General features: G+C 34.9%; 1 protein-coding gene and 1 pseudogene across 1 annotated transcript; both read right to left on the bottom strand.

Annotated features, from left to right (window-relative positions):
* Window positions 1–1,014: 1,014 nt before the first annotated feature.
* LOC120255706 lies at window positions 1,015–1,534 on the bottom strand (annotated as a pseudogene).
* Window positions 1,535–3,392: 1,858 nt separating this feature from the next.
* On the bottom strand, window positions 3,393–13,860 carry LOC120255704 (uncharacterized protein At5g19025). The gene is made up of 2 exons (XM_039263467.1): window positions 13,133–13,860; window positions 3,393–3,771 (listed from the first exon to the last, which is right to left on the bottom strand). Exons 1-2 carry the CDS (start codon window positions 13,771–13,773, stop codon window positions 3,732–3,734), a joined length of 681 nt encoding a protein of 226 aa, XP_039119401.1. The 5' UTR covers window positions 13,774–13,860; the 3' UTR covers window positions 3,393–3,731.
* Window positions 13,861–24,023: the final 10,163 nt, after the last annotated feature.

The following is a 24,023-nucleotide window of genomic DNA, read 5'->3' as shown; positions in this document are numbered from 1 at the left end:
ACACACAATGCAAAATTAGGATTGCATACAATTTTCCAGAGTCAGGTTCCAAATTTTAAATATCCAAGGCAACTAACCATATTATAAGTAACAGTTGAGAAGAAATATAGATCATTACAATAACAAAAATCATAGTAGATGTTTACTCTTTATTAGTCAGAAGGGCAAAAGAGCAAGCTCATATCTCATTTATCCTCATTTAGTGATAAAATGCATTAGAAAATACAAGCCAACATACCCAGTGAAGGCCAAGGCCAACAAGGTTCAAAGCTAACTAATTTCCTAGCAACCACAAAAATAATGAAATTCTTTTCACCAACTGATATACAAGAAATGAGACCAAGGCCTCAAACTATGTCTGAGATCAATAAATTAAAAAGGTAATAACAATTTCATAGCACTTAAAATTATGCCAAATCAAAGTGCAATCATGGTTTATAGAAGATCGGATGACAAAAGCCTATGTTAAATTTATAGACTAATAGTGGATAACTGAAAAGTAATGACAGTGCTATGATAATGAATGATTGGTTACACATAGATCTGATCAACATTTTATGACCACCTAAAAGTCACAACCAGCAAAACAGAAGTTTCCAAATAAGCAGCCAGAAAAAGATATACCTTCACATAATGCATAATAATAATCTTTCTGACGAAACAAGCTCAAGTTCAGAAGTTAAACACCACAAAACACAATGAAAAAAATCTCAATGTATGGCCTTCACCATCAAAGTACTCATCTTCAATATTAAAACTATCAATACATTGTTTATTGGCCAGTCTCACAAATAAAGATATCTTCTTTACCATGAAACAACATTTAAAAAATCCAAAACCTGAAAAATAAAATCTAAGCATGCTTAAAAAGAAGAATAAAAGTGCACAAAATGAGCACCAGACAACCAAAACATCATCCAAACACATCAAGAGCATAAGAAGAACCATAAATAAAGGTCAATCAACAAGAAAAAAAAAACAGGACAAAAACTAAGGAAGCAAGAAAAATAAATAAGAAAATAAACACAAGAATATAGATAACCCATCGGCTCCCCAACTCACCACATGCTACCGCGGTACTTGAGCGTATAGGGGCCTCCCTCCAAATTCCTCCCAAAATGCGTGTGCACCTTGTGCCTCTCCTTCCCGCTCTGATCCAGCAACGCCAACTCAAACAGCGCCCTCACATCACTCCCATCGCTGGCCAACGCAATGAACAGGCTCACATATGCCGCGTTATCCTCTGCGCTCTTCCCATCCGGATAAAAGTATATCGCCCAAGAATACCCACCCACCGTGAAAGTATCAGAAGCCATGTACTTCCCAACCCCCGTCCCTTCGACAACGAGTACCCGGTGATCTTGAACTGGTGCGAGCCATTCACCGTCTCGGTCAGCGACGTCGACGCGGTCTCCGCCGGGGCTTCGCCGGCGACAAGGAGATAGAAGGGGAGGCCGATGACGAAGTATGCCACGCCCCACCGCGGCAAGCCCTGGTAACACCCATGGATGAGATCCGACGAAGCTAAGGTTTCGAAAAAAGAGAAGATCAAAAGAAATTGAAGGGGGACGAGGGAAAGATCTGGATCGATGAAGTAGGGTTTGCTCCGAGGGATCCGAATCGGGGCCTCTCGGAGCGAATTGGGAAGAGATCGAAAGAGAAAAAGGAGAGAAAGAGAAAACTAGGGATTTGGAGAGGGTGATGGATTTGGGGAAATTTGGGGGAAAGAGAACGAGAAGGAAGAGGAAAAGTTTCAAAGGACGAGGGCGTGGTTGGGGTTTTAAAAGGGTGGTCCAAAAGTCGAGTTATATAGAGATATATAGAAGTGAATCGGGATTTTGCTTTCTTTATTAATATATTATTTATTTATTTAATTATTAATTAATATATATTATATATTATATATTTATAGGTATAATTCACTCAACAGTCTATCAAATTTGTCAAACTTACTTTTAATCTTTATATTTTAAATTATAACTTTTTAGTCTCTTTATTAATTTTAATTGAATTATTTTCTTAGTTCTTTTTTATTTATCAATTTTACATAATTCACACTCGATTAAAAAAAATTGGATAAAGTTGGTTGGTAACTTAAAATTTATAAAATTAATATTAATTTTTTAATATTATTTTTATTTAAAATATGCTTTTGAAAAATTATATAATCGAATATAATTTATCGAAAAGTCTAGAAGATATTAAATATAAAGGATAAATTTGAAAAAATAATATTTAATATCAGAAAATTTTCGAATGGATAAGCAAAAGATGAACAAAGTTATAAGCTTTTAAAATGTGACAAATAAAAAGAAAGATAAGGAATATATCAATTTAAAAAAAATAAATGAAATAGCAAAAAGACTAAAAAGTTATAATTTAAAGTTGAGAGAAGCTTTTAAAAGTTATGAGCACTATACAGAGAATTATACCTATATATATCATAAGAGGGAGGGAAAATGGGTTTGGGTTTGGATTTGTTTTTTTTTTTTAAAGAATTTATTTATTGTTTATTTTGATTATTAGAGGGAATTTTGGATATCCCTTGGAGAAGTAAGTAATTTGAATTGAAGCCTTTTATAAAAATTGGATAAATTATCTGAGAGAAATTTAAATCTTTAATGTATCTATCCGTTAATAGAAAAACAAAATAGATATCAAATCCTACAAAGACCAAATTTTATTTTGAATAAAATTAAAGCAGTTGCATATATAAATATATAAGTACACATCTGCTAGAACTATAAGCAATATTTGAGTATAGACTAATATACCCTTGAATAAGTAGATTGAAATTTATATAAAAATTACTATAAGATGAATAATTTATATAATGCAGTTTAACAAATTCTCAAATGTGTCCTACAACTCAGATTAAATTTAGTATCTAACATTTATTTTATTTTATTTTTAGGATAAATACAATAAATGTATATACACGTAAATAATGATAATTTACCCATACACCTTCAAAAAATTGAGTTGCTAACTCACTCTCACAGCTAAAGACATTTGGTACCATTGTGTTCAATGCGATTCAAACCCGCGTAATGAAAATTCCACAAGCCACATGTTACAGTACACAGTAGGACCAGTACCAAACTTTTATTTTTCAACAAAATTTATATATACATACACACACAAATTTTCAAGTGATCTAGGCAAAATCATCATTAAAAGAATTTTCACCAAAGGTTTAAACAAAAGAATCATGCATAGAGCCAACCTTTATAAAATCATAAGATCTGAATGAAACATTCATAAATCCATTTAATTTCATCAAACTCTGACATTTTCTCGGCTAATTTCACTCACAAATTAAAAAACCAGAGAATCGAAAAATGTTCACATGATTCTATCAGCGCAAAAATACCTAAAAACATGGTAGCAACATCCTAATATTTAACAACAAGTAATGCACACTTGCAAACAAATGACGACAACAATGAATTTGGTGTACGAGAAAACAAAACTTCGGCAACCAAACAAAGTTATCTTATAAAGAAACAAGTTTATTTTCGCATGTATCTTTGTCCCTGTGTGGAGTGAGCATCTCCAAGTATAAGCAATGAAAAATTGGAGAAGAATGGGTAACAAAGATTTGAATTGTTTTTATTGTTTTTTTTTTTAAGCATTGGTCCCTTTTTTGACAACAAAAGTAAAAATGAGATGAGAAATTTATCATTTGAGAAGGGGCAATAGTTCATTAAGGAATGAATTCCCATCTGTAATCATCGGTTTACACCTTCGAGAGCCAACTTTGCAGTTCCCCTGCATGGTACATCATGAGACATAATCAGTAGCATGTAAAAAGTGCAATAATTCTCAAGAAATAAAATAGTTAATCCAATAAGAATGTATGTATCTTGCTTGAAGCACAAAATGGGTTTAATTTGCTTCTACAATAGTAAGTCATGATATTAAATATCACAGCCAAAGCATCTTGATAGCTTGTTAATGGTGGGAAGTCAATGGAAAACACAAAACATGAACCCTAAAGCCTTCCATGATGGTAAGTTTCTTATATAGTTATGCTTGCATAATCTCTAGCTGTGAAATGATAACCTTCTACCTGAATTTCTTTTTCTAAATGTTAACCCCTTTCGGCATGTGAACTTCATGAGGCTCTTAGACAACATGTATTTGCTCCCCTCCATCCATCAAGGATGTTGATGAGGGCAAACATGTGGCACACTTGCATGTGTCCATGTTGGATAAAGGGCCAAAACCAACAAATTCATGTAGTTCAGGAACCAAAGTGAACATTTCCTTACTTTATGGGAAAAAATGAATAATAGTCCAAATTTTAGTGGTCACTAGTGGCTTTAATTGAAATTAAAACCATGGCCTCACAAGAAGTGTTCACTAATCACCTTGTCGGAACCCCCAAAACCTAACGAGAGCTATCTTCTTTAAAACTGATAGATAGAAGTCTCTTAATAGGAGCTATTCTTGGAATCTTAAACTTAACATAAAAATAAGATCAATATATACATTTCAGGCATGACAGGAAGTAAAACTTAATGTTGCAAAGCCTCAAATCCACCCTATTGCAATTAGGAATAACATGGAAAATATATGGCACGAGATCCAATACATTCTAAATTTGAATGTTTTAGAACAGTTACTTGAGAATTTTATCTAGGTTAACCATATAGGAAGACAATTGGTAATCATGGGACTTTTCTTTTTGCCCTGTTTGGATGGAATGTCAGGAGAAAAATACAAAAGCTAAGTGAGTTGTATAAGGGGATAGATTAGAAAAAGAAGCAATAAACAATTTGTCATGGAAATGGTGTTTGCATTAGACACCAACCAAATTGAGATAACTTAATCCCGAGATAGAAAAAATTTATCCACATCCTTCCACCACTAAACTCTATTCATCATAGGCTGTTGCTTAAGGGTTGGAGTCGTTGGACTATAGAAAAGGGCCAAAGAAATAGTATTATTCAAAATGTGTGTTTTTATACCAGATTAATTGAGATAACTATATCCCGCAATATAAGGACAAATTTATTCCCATTTTATATGACACTCACATCGTTCCAAGAATTTTTTTCCCATGAAAACATGTAAGTAGCAACACAGAATAAAGGGGAAAAAGATGGGTTGGCTATTCAACTACATAACTCTATTTTTTGGGCTGTTTAGGGATATACTTGGTACAAGACCCCTATCCAGCATTTGTCCACAAGCCAAAAATGGGTGTTTTTCAGTTTCAAAACAATACTACATTTAGAAGGCATCTATTTCCATGTTTGGGCAACAATAAAGGAATAAGCTAGCATGACTCCAAAGCCTAAATTCCTACTGGTTGCCCATGGGAATAGGTCCCTTAAGTCTCCTTTAGTTGTTGATCGTTCATCAACTAAATATATAATCAAGTGATATGACCTAGTTATAAGTCAAGGAGAACTTGAACTATTAATGAACATCATAAAAATTGAAGATTAAAAATTGCACTAATATCATTGGCAATAAAAATATCAACTAAAAGACCATCTTTGTGCCTGCAGTTTTCATGTTCTCACGTCATGATGCTCATTCTCATAGTATTCTAATGCACAATCATTTCCTGTGACTCTATGAAATCAGTTTAAAGTACTACAACATCTTCTATAACAGAGTGAAGGACAGACATGTTCATAACAATTGTCAATGTATCAACGGTAGGCACAACAGAATTGTCATTGTGCCTGCAGTTTCCATGTTCATGACTTCTATGTGCCTGTAGTTTATTTGTTCCCAAATCATGATGTTCATTCTCATAGTACTCTAATGCATAATCATTTCCTTCAACTCTTTGGAATCAGCATAAAGTTCTACGACATTTTCAATAACAGCTTAAAGGACAGGCATAACAGAATTGTCAATGTATCAGCATTAGGCAGAACAGAATTGTTGTAACCATTCCCCAAATTAGGAGAATGGATTTCAAGATCACTTCTATCATATTTAGATTTGGGTTATGTTATGTATAGAAGGAATTGATTTGAGGTTTGTACCATATAAAGAGATCAAATTTGATGATTGCAACTAACCAGATAATTTCTGCAGGCACTAATAAAATGATTATCACCTAGTCATCTAGCAATTGATTAGCATGTCACTGATCAATTCCCAACACAACCACAACCACTGTGCCAAAATCATTTACAAAGCAATTGAACTACCATTTATGGCCAATAAGAGTCAAATTTAGCAAAATAAAACCAGATATATCAAGAAGAGCAATTTTGTAAAGATAAAGGTGAAAACAACACGAGATATCAAGCAAAATGGTTTATCAACAAGAGTATCAACCAACAACGTCTAACAAGCTCCTAGCTACCCTTGACAAAACTGAATCAAGATTGATGACAAAAACATAATTTAAGGCAATATTACCATAATTCAAATGCTGAACCTTAGGTGGCAGGATGGCAAGTGCAGTTTTAGCCACTGTTTTGTGATTTAGGATTAAAAAATATAGAAAGGCTCAACCATACAAGAGACAGACCAATAGGATTGAGGAAATTCAACAAAAGTTTATGGGGAGACGTAAACAACACAAAAGTTTGAAGCTAATGTAATCCAGTTCTGTAGTAATACCAATTAAGAACACAATAGTGAGCAACAGATCAAGATGGCAGATGCACGCAGCATGATAAATTAGACAGCTCCCAAGGTTCAACAAGGTGATAAACTTGAATGATCCGAGTGTGCAGGAATTCAGCATGCAAAACTGTCACTAGGAAGATACAAATGGTTGCATTCAAAAGTTTACGTAGCTTCACAAGAAATGATTGGTTACTTGATTGTATTCTAGCGTCCAAGACATAAGAACAATAAGCATACGAACAATATTAACTCAATCCAATGGTTTCTCAAAAAGCTTGGTAATAGTAAGGGACACAAGATAACCAGGGGAAGAAAAAAAAAATCAACTCATAAAATTTACAAATTCAAGAAGCTCTTTCTTTTATCTCCATATTTATGAGTTTGTTAGCTACAATCCTCAAATCCAGTTGTCAACACAAAATCACATCTTTGGTCAAAATTAGATTCTGTAAAATTCCTTAATGTGTATGCAAAATACATTGATCAATTACGGGCCTGCATCCAACCATCCTGATCTATATGCTCCCTATTTTAAAGAAAGTCAAAACGATGACCAAAAAAAATGGATCTGGAATATGGAAGTCCCAATTTCATGCTCATGAAAGAATTGTTGTCTCTATTTACAAGGTGAAATGAAGTCGCATTCATCTGAAAACATACTCAGGTCAGACCAGATCTGACAACAAAATTCCATATTCATTTATAACATCTGTTTTGAATTTCCACTTGATTATCAGTCTTTCTGTCTTGGATGAAAAGTATATGAAGGTAACAGTTTTAAAACTACTTCTAATGCATCTAGAGCAATTTGTTTATACCGTTAATGAATAATTGGGATTTCCTTTTGCACTAGGCTGCTAACTAATACTTCGAAGTGCGACCACCTGTAATGACCTTGACTTCCTGGAGCTGCGGTGCAGGTGATTGAAAGCCACATAGAAAGTAACTAAGCAATCTATCCTACCTTATATAACTAAAAATACAAGCAAATTAGGGAGTAATATATACCTAAAATTCTGGAAGTAACATATACCTAAGAATTGACTACATGAAAGTCCAAATCATTTCACATATGTATCTTAAGACTCCAATATAGGTACAAAGCAGTGTGATTATTTCCACATTTCTTTTCAATATTTTTTGGTTCCTCCTCTATTCAGAAACTAGAAGGTAATTGCATCCATGGTGATCAAGCAAACCCTCCAAATACTCCAAGTTGTTCCACACCCATAAAAAATCATTAGTGCAGGTCATACATGCATTAATCTCCACTAAGGTATTATGTTAACTAGGTAGTAATGAGCCATACTATGAGTAATGATGTTATTTGATACTGCTGAAATCAATAAAGACAAGGCAGAAAAAAAAAAGTTTTGGGATTAAATAGAAAAGGAGAGCAAGTAGAATTTTTTTTGAGAAATCAGCTGAGAGTTATTATAAGAAAGATTAACTCTGTAAGTATTTTACTAGGATCAGATAAGCATTGCAATATGTCTAATGTTTAACAATCCATAAATCATCAAGCTAACACATTTCAGTATGCAACTTTCATTTAAAAATAAAAAATCCAGCATTCTTTTGGTCATATATCTCTCAAAGACTGTAGCCCATACCAGATCTTAAATTCTTAATTTATGAAGCACTAAATTAACACTTTTTTAATCCCATTTGGAGCCACCAGCAGTAGGTACTTAAATCAAATAACCTCCACGGGATCATAAGATCAGCCAACATTCAACCATGAGATCACTTGGAGATGCACTGTTTGGCCAATATTCATATATGATTCAGTTATACAATCAACTCATAAATGATGATCAGAATTTGATCTCTAAAAGAAATTATAGCATACAGCAAGGCATGTTAGGATAAAAAAAAAGTCTAAGATTGCATATATCTTTGAATCAAGCCCCAACTAGGACTAACTCAAGACTAATTCATATAAATCCCCAATAGCCCAAACAGCTGGAAGGATTTTACAGTCTCACAAAATAAGAGAACGCCAAAACAGCTTACTGGATTAAATTACTTGAGGGAGAGCATATTGCCCACTCAATAATCCATGTACAACCAATCACTTTATGTACATTGTGTCAACAGGCAGTGTTAGTCTCATATTAACATTACATTCAACATTTGACTTCCTAAAGTGGACAACTCTTTCATATTTGACCCCCACAAAATTAATAATGGTTTGAATGTGTCGGGGTCAGTGAAGACAATGATATTGACTACTCAATAACATCCATATCCAAGAGTGAAGATTCAAGAAAAGAAATGCCTCCATCTAAGCATTCAACTAGGGTCATTACTTACATCTTCCAATGGCTTACAGGGATGATGCAATAATATCTCCTACGTTAGGAAGGGAAATGGTTTCTCAAGCAATGTTGAGCATCAATACTTATGAATTCATAATGTAAATAAAATGTAAATGCTCCAAATAATATTTCATCATATTATAACATGTTAAAGCTTAAGATGACACTGCAGCTGACAATACAGAGTATTCAAACACGGAGGTACTTTCTAGAATCTTAAAATCCATAGAACAACAATATTATGGATCAATTAGCAACCGTGCATGTGGAACTATGCCCTCCACATTAAGAAAAATACTTCTGCAAGCCTTCTAACTCACCCACGTTCAATTTACTTGAAGTTTAAAGAAAGAAAGGCTGAAAGGGTGGGACAGTTGATTTATTCATCAAAAATGATTTGTTATAAAGTATAAATTTCAAAGTTATTGAGTAGTTTGTGATTATGCATATAGAAGCCTAGGTTTCCTTGCAAATTATAAACCATCTCACTCAAGATGTATGTTTAGAAATCTGGCGTTTAAGAATGATTGTTAGAGTGTTAGACAATGAATATTGGATATAATAATTTGAAGTAGCCGAGAATTCAATTGACGACTAACAGTAAAAGTATCACACCCCTAACTATGCCAAGATTAGAACAAATACAGACGCTATCAAAATTTTAAATTATATAATAAGGACCTGTTCATATTGTTGCTAGTTTTAGTTCTCTAGCTTTCCTTAAAAGCAAACTAAGTGTTTGGCATCATTTCGTTTTGTATTTTTTATGAAGGAAAAAGACAAAAAAGACGAGCAACGCTTTTCTTAAAAAGGCAAAAAATAATTTCTATATTGTCGTTTTGTTCTTCTACAGTTACACTACCTTTTAACTTGGTAAAGTCCATGAAATATTTACATCTAGATACTTGCAAATCTTGCATTTAGAATGGATTAGATTGAAGTATTGTCCTTAAAATTTGAAATAATTGTTAAACAAATACTCTTTTATATTAAAATGATATTTTATTATGATTTTATTTTTCTCAAAAAACATTATTTTTTAAATAAGATATTTAATTTCATAATTAATTAACTTATTTAAAGAGCATTAGTGTTTAATAAGAAATTATCTTTTATTTCATATAAACTTATTTTGGCTCTTGATTAACGAAAGTTTCTTGATCAAATCCATGAGGAATTGATAATTAATTATAGAGAATCGAATACATGTGCACAAGTTCGAAACATAGATATATATGGTTTTTTTTTAATCCCATGAGAGAAGATAAAAGAAATAGCATTATTTTATCTTTTCCATATCGAATGAAACTTTGTCAAATGGCTAATCTTTAGATAATAGAATAATCATGGAATAGATATAGTCATCATTGACATTATAGTTTAAATTATGTATTGTTATGTTTTATATATTTTGACCTCATTCAATAATTTTTTTTATCATGTATTTTAATGTATAATATAATAGCTTTATCAGAAACCATTTAATGTCTGATTTATATTTTTATAATTTTATATGTACATAAAATATACGGTGTTTTATAAACATACACAGAATTTTTTTTTTTTTTTTCTAAAAAGCTAAAAACAAAAGGTAAAAAACAATTTCTGGTTTTAAGAAACAAAAAACCAAAAAACCAAAAAACCAAACATTACAAATTATCACAAACAAGAAGTAGTCCATTTTTTGACAACAAAGTGATTTGCGAGACAATATGGAGGAAGAAAACAAGTAAAGTTAGAAAAGGAAGGACGACAACAGGCTTAGTAATCTTCATAAATCTATTAATTAAACAAATACGATATACTAAAGCTCTTAAATCTACTATAATCCCAACTTTAGATAAGTGACAATGTTAGTAAGTACCCATGAGAATCTTGATATCTAAAAGGTTTAAAAGAATAGCAAGAAATTGCTTCCACTTGCAGATGTCCAAACCAAACCCAGGGGAAGATTGCCAAGAAAGTGCTAACGGTCATGATTTATGAAGGGATATTTATGGATGACGATCTAGATCGAGATTTCAAAGCTATTTGGGTTCTGTGAAGAACATGGCAGACTTCACATACTGAATTTGAATTGCTAAGCAGATTTTGTATAACTATTCTAGACCACATGCGAAATTTTTGATGTTAAAAGAAAGGGGAAACACACTTCTGCAAATTAAAGTTTTACCAAGGTGCAGGAGATGATTGATTCACATAATCTGTTAAAATATGCCTTGGACAGGGCAATGATCATATCATGTGACAATTTTAGAATGACAAGATAAAATGGCGTTACAGATACCTAATGTAGAAACTATTTTTTTTTTACCAGGTAGGTAGAATAGACATATGGAAAGAATTATATCGACTTTGGGAGAGTGTTGCAAGGTATTCAACTCTCAAGAGAATTATAACTTAAACATTCTTTTACAATTTTGTTTCGCATATGATATGTCAAGTTCCCAATGAATGTTTGTTGCAAAGCATATTAGGTTTTCTAGGTCAATAGGGCCTTTTTTTCTGATTGCTAGATTGAGCAGTTAGTTTGTGTATTGATTTCCTTTTTAATCAGATATATTCACAATATGTAAAAACACAGAGAGATGCATTGATAATTTATCCAAACATATTTACACCAGCTTCCAAGAAGAAGGAAATGGTAATCCATCCTTATCCCTCCAACATTGATTGGCAATTCGCTTACTAGATTTAAGTCAGGTCTTATAAGTAATTACTCTTTCCTATCAAATTCTTAACTCTCCCAATATCTTTGATGAGTACCTTATCTTTTACAAAATCAATGAATACAAGAATATCTCTTCTTCAGTCTGAACAACAAGTTAACCAATAAGAAACCAATAAACAATAGATATAGGTAGAGGGCAAGAGTCCAATCAAGTCCTAATTATCAGCTCCAACGCACCAGAAAAAGAATTTCAATTATTCTTAACATATTTATATAGGAATGCTTAGCTTTCATTGTTTTCATAAGTTACAGTATGCTATCCTGATCTTATTAATTGGGAAATAAAATCCTAATAAAGTCATAGTCATAGGAATGGATTAAAGTAATGCCATATTAATCGTCCTAAGAGCTGTTTAGAGATTATGATAAAGAGCCACATCAAATTGAAAGATCAAGTATGGATATGGCTAATGTGTAAACAGCTAGAAGGATCTATAAATGGTTATATTTCCATTCTCAAATGATAAAATTGGCTCTCTTCTAAAATTGACTGTTTAAAAAGCCAGAGAAGTTGACTCACTCCAGATAACTTTGAAAAGCAAAACATGTTACCATCAAAAGTTGTCTAGAGATTATGATAAAGAGCCACATCAAATTGAAAGATCAAGTGTGGATATGGCTAATGTGTAAACAGCTAGAGGGTTCTATAAATGGTTATGTTTTAATTCTCAAATGATAAAATTGGCTCTCCTCTAAAATTGACTGTTTAAAAAGCTAGAGAAGCTGACTCACTCCAGATAACTTTGAAAAGAAAAACACGTTACCATTACCATTCTAGTTTTCTATATCCCTATCTCGTGCCCACATACACAAAGGAAGAAAAGGAACATGAATCACATTTCATATGAGAGACAATTTGTTGACCTCTTTGCAACATCAAGGCTAAAACTCAAAGTCAAATATGGTTGAAAATAAACTACAAGGAAAGGGAGATGTCAATGATAATCTTGGAACATCATAAATCAATTTAGGTAGCATTTCATGACTATTTCATCATGAACAATGTAGGTACCACTAATGCTTACATAATCTTTGAGAAAATGGCATTCAATCAGAGCAAAGGCTCATCACCACACATAATGGGTAACATTCATTCCTAGTTGACATTAATTTACTAACTAACAATATAAAGAAATCAACTCTTACCTCTTACAAGCTATAACCAAAGACAAAGGAATAAAAAAAAATTAGTATAAGCTAAGTTGAAAAGACACATAAACCAGAATATAAACAACAAGAATCAGAAAACATAGCTAGAAAACACAATTACAATCACATTTTCATAAACATAACCAAATTTAAAATTTCAGACAACCTGCAACACTGCATAATTCCAGACATAACATACTTTTAGCAGATGAAAGGTACTGCAAATTCAGTCTCTCAAGCAACGATCTTTCCCACAATGGATAAAGTTCAACTGATTAAAAAAGAAAACATAGATAAAGGGTACTGCATCAAGAGAAAGAAGACTCACTTCCTAGTTCTGCGGGCGCGTTTAGGGCCCCAAGCCTCGAGCTTGGAGACAGGGCAGCCACAGCGCAATCGGAAGAGCAAGACAGCGCGGCCGTTGGGAGGGGCCATGCGGCGAAGCTCAGCTCTAAGACGCTCATAATCGGGGTTGTTACCGCCCTGGCCGCCCTTCCACGGCAGCGCATCGATCGCCCGCCAGGCGGCGTCCTGCGGGGAGGCCCGGATCGCGTCCTCGGTCTGGAGCTGGACGTCGAACTCGAGTGCCTTTTTGAGGCCCTTGCAGTGGGGATTGGCGCAGCGGCGGCGGGACCGGGCGTGGGTGGCGGCGAGAGAGAGGGCGAGGAGGAGGACGGCAAGGGCGAGGAGGAGGAGAACGAGGATAGGGATGGCAGCGGTAAGGGCGAGGGAGAAGGAGAAGGAGGGGAGGAGGAAGGAGATGGAGCGGAAGAGGTAGGAGAGGAAGGAGAAGATGAGGAAGGTGCAGGAGAAGAGGACGAGGATGAGGATGAGGAGGTCGAGAGTGGCGGAAGGGGAGTGCTTGCAAGTGTGGGAGAAGGTGAGGGAGCTAGGGTTTGGATGGGAGGAGGAGGAGGAGAGACGACGAGGACGAAGAGAAGAAGAAGAAGCAGATGGCGAGGGTGCCATGGCGATGCTTCTTCCTCTCTACGATTTCTTTCTTTCTCTTTTTCAAGATCAAAGAATGGGGTTTTATTTTTTTATTTTTTTTTATTTTGCTATCAAAGCTGTGGGCTATTTACCCAAATTCAAATCCTCTTTGTTACAAGTGATAATAGATCTCTAGTGTGGGTTCGGAATTGTAAGTTGAGCTCCGTGTCTTCAAATAAAGATGTATTACAGGATGATCAATCCCTTATCCTGCATACACTGCACCTCTATTTAATTGTGTTTGTTGCATTTGTCAAAAAAAAAAAACAAGTTTTTTTTTACTAGTTGGACCGAATTCAAATCTTCCTGGTTACAACGTGATAACAGATTTCTAGTGTGGGCTTAAGCTTGCTATTTGAGCTCTTTGTTCTCAGGTTAGATCGTAGGACTGGATGACCAATCATTAGCCTACGTACACCTCTAACTAGTTGTGTGTTGTCAAATATGTCAAAAAAAAAAAAAAAGAGTTTTTATTTATTATTTACGGTTACTGTTTTTACTTACTAGTTCATCTAAATTCAAATTATCCTACTTTGCAACATGATTACGAATCCCTAGTATGGGCTCGGGCTTGCAATTTGAGCTCCTCGCCCTCAAGTGAGGATGCAGGGATGGATGACCAATCCCCCGCCCTATGTACATCCTTAACTAGCTATGTTTATCGCATTTGTGAAAAAAAAAGAGTATTTATTTATTATTTATTTATTATTTATTTTTATTGTTTTTATTTGGTAGTTGGTCAAAATTCAAATCCTCTTGGTTGCAACATGATAACAGATCCCTAGTGTGGGCTCAGGCTTGCAATCTGAACTCCACGTCCTCAAGTGAGGATGTAGGGTTGGATGATCAATCCCTAACCCTACGTATACATCTAACTAATTATGTTGTTCGCATTTGTCAAAAAAAAAAGTTTTTATCTATTATTTATTGTTTTTGCTTTTATTTGCTAGTTGACCCGAATTCAAATGCTCCTGCTTGCAATGTGATAAACAGATCTCCTATTGTGGGCTTGGTATTGCCATACGTTTCGAGCCCTCAAAAGAGGAGTTACATTGGGTGGTATGTTCCCTCTCTTCTTTTCCATCGCTCATCTTCGCCTTTTTAATATTCTTGCCGAACTACAACATTCAGTTTTTTTTTCTACATCCTTTTTCATCTCATTGGAGTTGTTGTTTGTTTAGGACCGTGCTTCCTTTGCGATTCTCATTGAAACACGATTTGGTCGATGGCAGTCCAATGCGGCGCATTGGATAGCCACTAGTTATTTATCATTTTTCATAAATGTAAAATCAAAATTCTGTTTGATAAAGAAGCTGCAGAGAGCATCCGTGAAGTGTTCGGCATTATGAAATATCTGGGACAAACCAACAATGCTTAGGGCCCTACGGAACATTGTGGGATAGGAACGTCTCCATGTCACAGGCCATGCTTTCTGAAAATAACTCCCTATGAGGTTATGCTTGATAAAGCAAAAATAAATTGTCTTCAATAAAAAAAAAATAAGCCAATCTACATGAAAATTATGACTACTAATGTAAACCCAAAAAAATACACAGTGACCATGTGTAATACATTGGAAGTCTATATAATAAATATAAATTGAGCATAATACATAGAAAGAGCATTTTTCCTACAAAATGTGTTGAAACACACAATGTGACGTGGAAATATTGAATGTTTTCACAACTACCAAACTAAAAGTAGAAAGGGACACTAGCATAATAGAATGTCTTATTAAGCCATTAGCATTCGTAGTTTTATTATGAGTGGAAAGAAGAAGCCGAGAGATCTCCTACGGTCTCGTTCACTACGTCCACAACGAGGTTGACAACATTCTTGTTGAACATGTAATAACTGTGGCACATGCGTTGGAAGCCAGCCTTTGAGTCAAAAGAACAAATCATATTTGTATACATACAGGGTGACAAACTTTACTCTTACCCAAGAGATATCAATAGCCCAACGCTCATATTTCTTACCAAGCAACGTCTCCCAAGAACTTAGCACTATAAATTGCATCACACATTCTTTTCCTTTATATTTCACCATAGAAAAGGATGTTTCTATACTGATAGCTTTACAATCTTCTAATGGTTGGAACGCCTTTACACCACGCCTCTCCCTAAAGAATGAGTCAAAGCTTGCTAGAAACTCCCAAGAGATAGCTTTGTGGTGAAGGAGAAGAGAGTGTAATGAAGAACAAGGAAAGGAGATAGAGCTTGCTTCTCCTTCAAGGATGCAACTTCAAGGAGTGACATGATTGGGCTGGAGTTTAAAAATTTCCTCACACCCTCACATGGGTAATTCAGCAATTACACAAAAAAAAAAAGTTGTTGTATTTAATAGCAAGGACGGAAGGGTAAATACATAAAAAAAAAAAAAACAAGGGCTTTCTGGAATATCGAAATATCAAAGGGATTGTCTAGGAAGATTGACATCTTTCAAGGCCTCATAAGTAATTTTTCCTTATTTTTATTGTTGTTGTCAATGTTAATATGTATGTTTTTCAATTTTTATCTTGGGGGTTTTAATAATAATTATATAAATTCATGATTAAATGCCTCTCTTTATATTATTATTATTATTACTAGAAATATCTTAAAAGTCTCTCCAAGTTTCACTTATACACAGATTGTCCATCCAAATTTGGGTATTCCCAAAAAAAATCATTCTTTTTTTTTCTAATAGCTTACTTTCAGTCCTTCTATTATAAAGGTAGCCGACGTTGACTGAAATGTCCCTCAGTTTTTTAAGTGAAAACACATAATATTAAACAGCAAGGTCAGATATTAAACATACAAAACAAATATTAACTAAAAGGTAATATATTATTAAGTGAAAATTTATGTGGTTACAAATAAACACGCAATGTTAAATAAAAAATATAATTATTAAGAGGGAAGTACATGTTGTAAGATGGAATAAATTGACAGAGTTAGCTAGTAGTGACTGAAAAGAAAGTAAACTGAAAAAAGAGGGACTTTTTTTGTGAAATTCTAATGTTAGAGGGTCTATTTGGGAAGTTTTAAGACTTTCAGGGACTTATAATTCATTTTTCCTTATTATTATTATTTTATATTTGTCTAAATGCATGCAAACCACAACCCTCAACCATTATTGAAAGCTCACTTAAGGGACTACTGCGATAATAGCCTAGCGGCTAAGGTATTTGATTCCCGTGTAGGAGGTTGAGGGAGAGCTTGACTCCTTCTCAATGGTTGGTTGAGACATTATAATAAAAATTATGTTTTTTGGGGGGAAAAAAGAAAAAAAAGAGTTACCACATTAATACCATGAAAATAATATATTATTAGTATTATTTTAAAGATATACAGATGATAACTGCTTGAGTAGACATATTTTTATATATGTTTTACATGCATTGAGCATCATTTTTACTATGGTTTATGTCTCATATTGTGTATTTGGTGTTCTTTTATGCATATAGGTTGTGAATACCTTGAAGAGTAAAAAGGAAGCAAAGATAGGCTATAAAGACACAATGTTGGGAGTTCTTGTTCAATTCAAGGACCAAGACACGAGAGGAGTTCATAAACATGGAGATGTGTGCCAACTTCCAAGAAAATTCAAGTCAATTCATTAGTTGGAAGGGCACAAAGGCAGCCACATCTTCATGTTCCTTCTCTTTGTGAAGATTGCAAGACCTCTCAAGGATACGTCGATGAAGAAAAGTTTTATAGCCTACCACATGGACGTGTGCCCGGACATGTGGCCTCAAGAGAAGAGTGTTTGAATCGCGTTTTGTGAAAAGTACTGTAGCAAAAGTAATGTAACAGTTTTTACTGTAGCAAAATTACTGTCCACGCGCCCGCGTGGAAATTCCTGCAGCCCACGCGGCTGCGTGGAAAATCCACACGGGCGCGTGAGGGCACGTGACAGGCGCGGTTTTGGGCTTTAAATAGGCCGTTTGCTCTATTTTTCTGAGACTTTTGGCGAGGGTTTTCGCGAGCACTTTGAAGGCAAGGCGGCTAGGGTTTTGGAGGAGGTCTTTGGCGATATTGGGGGGCGTCCATCACCAACTTTGATCGATCTTCTTCCCGTCATAGCATAGAGGGAGCCTCGGCGACCTAGCTTCGGAGAAGGATTCTTCAAGACGTTGGGCGACCCATCAAGGCCATCATCACGAATTTAAAGGGGTTTTACTTCATGGTTTTCATTGCTTTTCATTGTAATAATCATTGTTTTGTAACTTGCTCCATGGAGGGCTAAACCTTAGTAGGTATTTGGGCATGTGAACCCTAGGATCTATGTTTTTGTAATGATTTGCTTTATGTTTCTATTAAATCCGAGTTGATTTGAGTTTTAATCTTGTATTCCCATTGCTTGCTTGTTTAATTAATCCTTGTGGTTGATTGGATTCGCATGATTTGTTACTTTGATGTGAGAGAGGTCTCCATTAGAGTTAGAACTTCAAGGTTAAAGAGGGTTGAGAGGGTGAGTCATGAGATAGTGGAGTGCCCCCTTTTCCTTCCGATTGAGTGTTTCCTATCTCCGTATTCTCTAAACTCAATGCAACCATATTTGGTGTGAGGCGTGAGATTGAGAGATTTCTCCGCCGGGACCTTGTAGGGGGTTAGAGATCCTTCGCCGGGAATTAGGGTTAGATCTATCTTTAGGAATCGGTTTCACTCTTAGGTGTCCCTAGAGCGTATTGCAATCATATAGGGTGTGAGATGTTGAGATTGCGCGATTTCTCCGCCGGGACCTTGTAGGGGACTAGTACCGGTGGCTTGGAGGCAAGGGCCGGTTATTCTTAGATTACCTCGACTCATTAGACTCGGTTTAGAAGCATTTAGTGAATCATGAGCTTCATGTTAGATCCTAGGGGGAGCATTGTCCGGGTACCTCATCTTTATTGATTGAGATCTCCTTTACTTGTTTTCTTGCTCGTTTGCTTGCTTATTAATTCTCTTGCAATTAGTTCATTTCATCACATCCATTGATTTCGACTAGATAACTAAGAATTGGTTAATACTAATACTTCCGTTCCCTGTGGATTCGACTACCCACTCACTGGGGTAATTATTACTTCGACACCAGTGCACTTGCGGTTTACACGCATATTCGGACATGTCAACAGATAAATCATCAATGTATGTATTTGTAATGCTCGAGGAAGTGAAGAAAATCAACTATTTTTTTTGGCCAAAACTAATAAGTTATTTTTTGAATTTTTGTTTTTATCATAAGTTTTTTATTTTTATTATTTCGCATTTTGACTTTAAGATAAGATTCAAAAATTAAATAAAAAATTGTTTTTCAATAAGAGTTTACTTATTATAAACAAAGACTAGTATTTTTTTTTTTTATTTTGTGAGTAAATTTTGACAAATAATGATTATGATGCTTTTAAGATTATATCTCGACTCTATTTGGCATAATCTATATATGTAATATGAGAGAATGATCTTTAATTAGCTAAGAGATTTTAATCTCATTATCACGAGAGAATTATTAGATTTTTTTATATAAGAATGTTTTATAGGATTTATACTTCCATTACTTTATAGGGGGTTGTTTGGTTAAAGAAATAATTAAATCTCTGCACCAGGACAAAGCATCCTATCATTTTTTACTCACAAATTGTGGCCTATATACTAAATCTCATTGAATTTGGCACTATTATCTAGTAATTGTTGATGATTAGAATATAGGTTTTTTTAAGGTAAAGGTTGGTGTTAATTATCATCTTGTTAATTTTGTGCCCTTGTTAAAGGTTAATTTTCCTTTTTATTTGTGGTCAAGTTTGGTAAATTAAGACTTAGGAGTGACTGCTGTTGTGGTGGCTCTAACTTGTTTTTTTTCCTCTTTTAAATTATGATCTAATATATTAAAAGGTGCCAATAGTCAATTTTATATATAAAGAAAATAATTTAATTTTTTCATCTTTCATTCATCAATATCCTAAGGTAAAGTATCTCGATGGGTGTCGAATCTATTTACTTAAACAACCTAAGTGTCTACCGCTTGAACCTACTCACATTGGCTTGTAATTAAAATTTTTAATTAAATTGTAAGTAACATGTAAAATTTTTCATGTTATTATTAAACAACAAGAAATAAAGAGAAAGTCCCTCTCAAATTCAGTTATCCACAAAAAGTCCCTCCATTATAAATCTCCTTTTTTTATGACATTCTTTTTTAGCCCATCTATTAGCCAATGCCATTTGTTTCGGTGTGTTTTGACAAAAATACTGCTCCATTCACTGGTGCACTGTTAGAGGTTGGAAGCAGTTCAGACAGGTAAAAATTGTGAGGGGTTGCAATAGTGACGAGTATTGGCACTCCCTTGTTCTTTTTCTTCATCGCATTTTTCTCCCCAATCAGTTATACAAAGAAGATTTTTCCTCTCCCTCCGTTTGTTTCACATGTTCGCACTCAAAAAGCTCGACACCAAAAGCCTTGCGATGGTAGATTTGCTGGAGACCTTCCACAGTACACTTGAATCACTTGATAGCCTCTTCGACACTATCTCTTCACTCTTGAAGCAACCGAAGTCGCACCCTAAGCCACCATTTCTCATTCTCAAAGCGACGGAAGTAGCACCCTAAGGCAAGAATGCCATAGGGCGCTACTTTTACCCCTTGCTTAGTATTATTGGTTTTCTTTTACCCCTTGTTTGGTTCAAAGGGGGAAAGGGGAGGGGTGGAGAGGAAAATGGAGGATTTGTAAAAAAAATATTATGTTTGGTTTAATGGAGGAGTGCGGAGGAGTAATCTATTTTTTTTTTTTTAGTTGAAAGGAGGAGTGAGGAGAGGTGTGACGTGTATCTTACTAATTTGCCTTTTATATAAAATCGATAATAATTATTTAGTTATAGAAATTTAGGATTATTTTGTACAAACTTTGATAATATTAAAATTAGTAATATTATTGTTTGCATAATATTATTAATATAATACAAATAATAATATTATTAAACTAACATTATAATCACTCATTTTTTTAATATTTTTTAGTATGTTTTACAAATGTTTTATATAATTTTATATCATTATTACTAATCTCAAAAAAAAAATTATTATTATTATTAATCTAAATTAAAACAAAGAATAAAAATAACATGAGAGAAATGAAATTAGGTTTTAGAAAGACATTATGATAAATTTCTCAAATTGATGAAGGGCAATATAGTCTTTTCATATAGGTTTAAAGTTTTAAATGTTTTTCAATAGTTCCGCTACTTCAAAAGACCCAAATTTGGAGGGGTGGGATATAAGGGATCACTCCTCCAAACCCCTCCTCCAAACGACCATCACTCCTCCTTCCTCCTTGCTACCCCTCTAAAATCCCCTAACCAAACAAGTGGTTAAGCTTTTTCAAATATTGAGTTGAGTAATGTGTTGGTCTTCGTGAAGATAACGGAGACAAAGCTGCCAACCTCTTGAATAGAAGGTGCTATATGGTCCTAATAGTGGAGACACTTGCCGAATTGAAACATCATATGAGTGGAAGACACTTAGAGATAATCAAGAGGATACCCTTCATCTAATTAATAGAAAGTGAGGTGGTATTGTAGGAGAAAGGGCTGCTTGATGCTCTGATGTAGAGGTATGATGATTGCACCAAAAAATTCAGGATTGGTGAGAGCTTATTGGGTTTCCAAACAGAAAGATGTTACTATCATACTCGAGTGCAAGCAAGTGTTGCACAACCGCAAGCGTACGACTTTGCCAAGTAGTAATAAAGTATCGATCCCATGAGGACCAAGTATGATTACCAATCTATTGCAACAATGGGTTATCTAGACAATTAAAAGAGCGGAAAGTAGAAATAACAAGTAGAAAGAAATAAAACACAATAAAAAAGCACAGGAATGCAGGGTTGTGGATCAGAATTCATATTTAAATGAACTTAGGTTTGGGAACTCACCACAAAGTGTAAATGAATGATATGTTGGATCTAGACTGGATTTGGGCAGATCTTTTGAAGGGCATTAATCCTAAGCTATTTGTCACTCTCTTTCAAGAGATAACAAGTTGGTCTTTAAAAAGGCTATCTCATACTTTCGTGGTAGATAAACCCCTTCAAAACCCTAATAAGAACAGTGATTAAGTGATAAACCCTCAAGAATTACCTTTCAGTAGATCCAGGGTGATTTAAGAGGTTCCAAGGCCTAGGTTACCTTTTTAGTTAACCTAGATCTCTAAGATAAGCAAGCAATGCTTTCACAATCACAAACTGTGTGTTTGAATCAGAAATCAACACATCAAACAAATACTACCTTGGGCTAATCCCAAACCTAAGAAAGGTTTTACACACATATTGTCTCAATTACAAAGGAAAATAGGAAAAGTAAAAGTTTTGCAAGATGCAGCACAACAAGGCTGAGAGGACTCCCTATGACATCTACAAAGATCTGTTCTTCAATTTCCCAGCTTTTTCTCTCCTTCTCCAGCCTCTTTCAAAATCCTCAGAACTTTCTTTTTTTCTTCTCCAGCCGCCAGCCTCTTTCTCCTTATCTTTCTTGCCCTAAAACCCCTTTCTTGGTCTTTTTATAGTCGAATAGAAGTCGGGCCCCGTGATAACTTTACAGCACTACAAGTGCTTCCTCAGCACTCACGCATAAGTTGTGTATCTTCACAGCCTGTGGTTTCTCACCAATTCCAGTTTTCTACAATCAAAATAACTAAAGAGAGTAGTTTGTACAAAAAGAGAGGGGAAATTATTATGAAGATTAGGAAAAAAATGCATGATTATTATCTAAATGCATGAGGTGAACAATGTAATTTGTAAGTGCAACAGCAAGATATAGTGGAAAGAAGATAAATATAAGCTACCTGAGAGGGTGCACCGTGGCATTGGGAAGAGTGTGAGTATTGGGGAGACTCCTTGTTTGGTTTTGTGTTATTGGGAGAATGGTTTTAGGAAGCAAGGTACCCTCGGTCCATTACTATCGTCTCTCGAGGGCAAAGGGGCATTCAGTTTTTTGAGTTAAATGTTAAGCTAGATATCATTTATATGCAAATGTTTCTGCTTATTAATATAGTGTATATGTAATAGTTCAAGTTTGAAACTATTTTTATATGTTTCTGCTTACTACTTTCAATTTACATTAATATATATTGTCACAACTTATTATCACTATTTATAGTTTATGTTTGTATGTTTCTACTAATTATTTCACATTAACATTTAGCATTGTTTTTATTTTGTTTAAATTATATGTAACATTTTCACTTATATTATTCCCTTCTCACCTAACAGTATTCCAAGCTCATCCTCGTTGGCAATGAGGAAGAAGCCCTTGTTAGGGCAAGAAGCTGAGCAATTCCACTGGTCATTGAACCGACTTTTCAGGAATAGACAGAAGAAAACCTCAAAGAAGCGTGATCAGCCTCTATCCCACCTAGCAGCCACTCTCGCAACACCCATCACCATTCTTCTACTGGTGGTTCCTCGAGGAGGATAATCAACAACATCATCGCAACTCTCTTATTATAGGGCTTTGAGATACTGAATAGAGAGTTTGGTGATTTGCAGGACTAGGTAGACGTAGTAGAGGGGCAGGTCTACGCCACAATGCACCAGCTTCCCTGAATGAGGGAGACACCTCAAAGTTCCCCTTAGTATCTTCTCCTCCTTTAGGAAGCATGCGAAAAAGCTTGCCATAAAGCATAGGCTACCATTGCCTACTTCCGTTCTGTGTTTGTGTAAGCCGTTGGCCCTTACACCTCACTAAAGAAGACTACCTCTAAAGGCGGATCAAAGAAAGAAGGAAAGTCAACTCTACCCTCGTCATCCCATGATACTAATGGTGATGCTATCGATGTTGACAACATAATAGAATTTCTAACAACCCTGAAAAATGACTTACCTGTCCTGATATTGATGTGGGTGATGATGCCCCAAACACGGAAAACCTGAATGAAAGAATCAATGATCCCACTGGTGAGGTTCCCGCTGTGGAGGACAACTACCCCGATTCAACTAAAGGTACTTCAAAACCATCCCCGACCCCATCGAACCACCAACCTCAACTGGAGCACCCACTCGGGCCTATGAAGCATATACGACATCAACTAAGGCACCCGAAGTCTTTATTGATATGTCCACATCCATAAATAAACCAAAAACTTCCTACCGAGTAGTCTGCTGTTGAACAAAAAGACATTTCCTTGGAGCTAACGGTGCGATTAACCAAAAGTTGTCTTTTGGACTCAACCTGTAGATAAAGGAAAAGCTTTCTCCTAAGAGAAACCCACAGA

The sequence above is a fragment of the Dioscorea cayenensis genome, unplaced genomic scaffold (assembly GCF_009730915.1).
Source record: "Dioscorea cayenensis subsp. rotundata cultivar TDr96_F1 unplaced genomic scaffold, TDr96_F1_v2_PseudoChromosome.rev07_lg8_w22 25.fasta BLBR01001146.1, whole genome shotgun sequence".
In the NCBI taxonomy this organism is placed as follows: Eukaryota; Viridiplantae; Streptophyta; class Magnoliopsida; order Dioscoreales; family Dioscoreaceae; genus Dioscorea; species Dioscorea cayenensis.
This window is presented reverse-complemented; position numbering and strand designations above follow the sequence as displayed.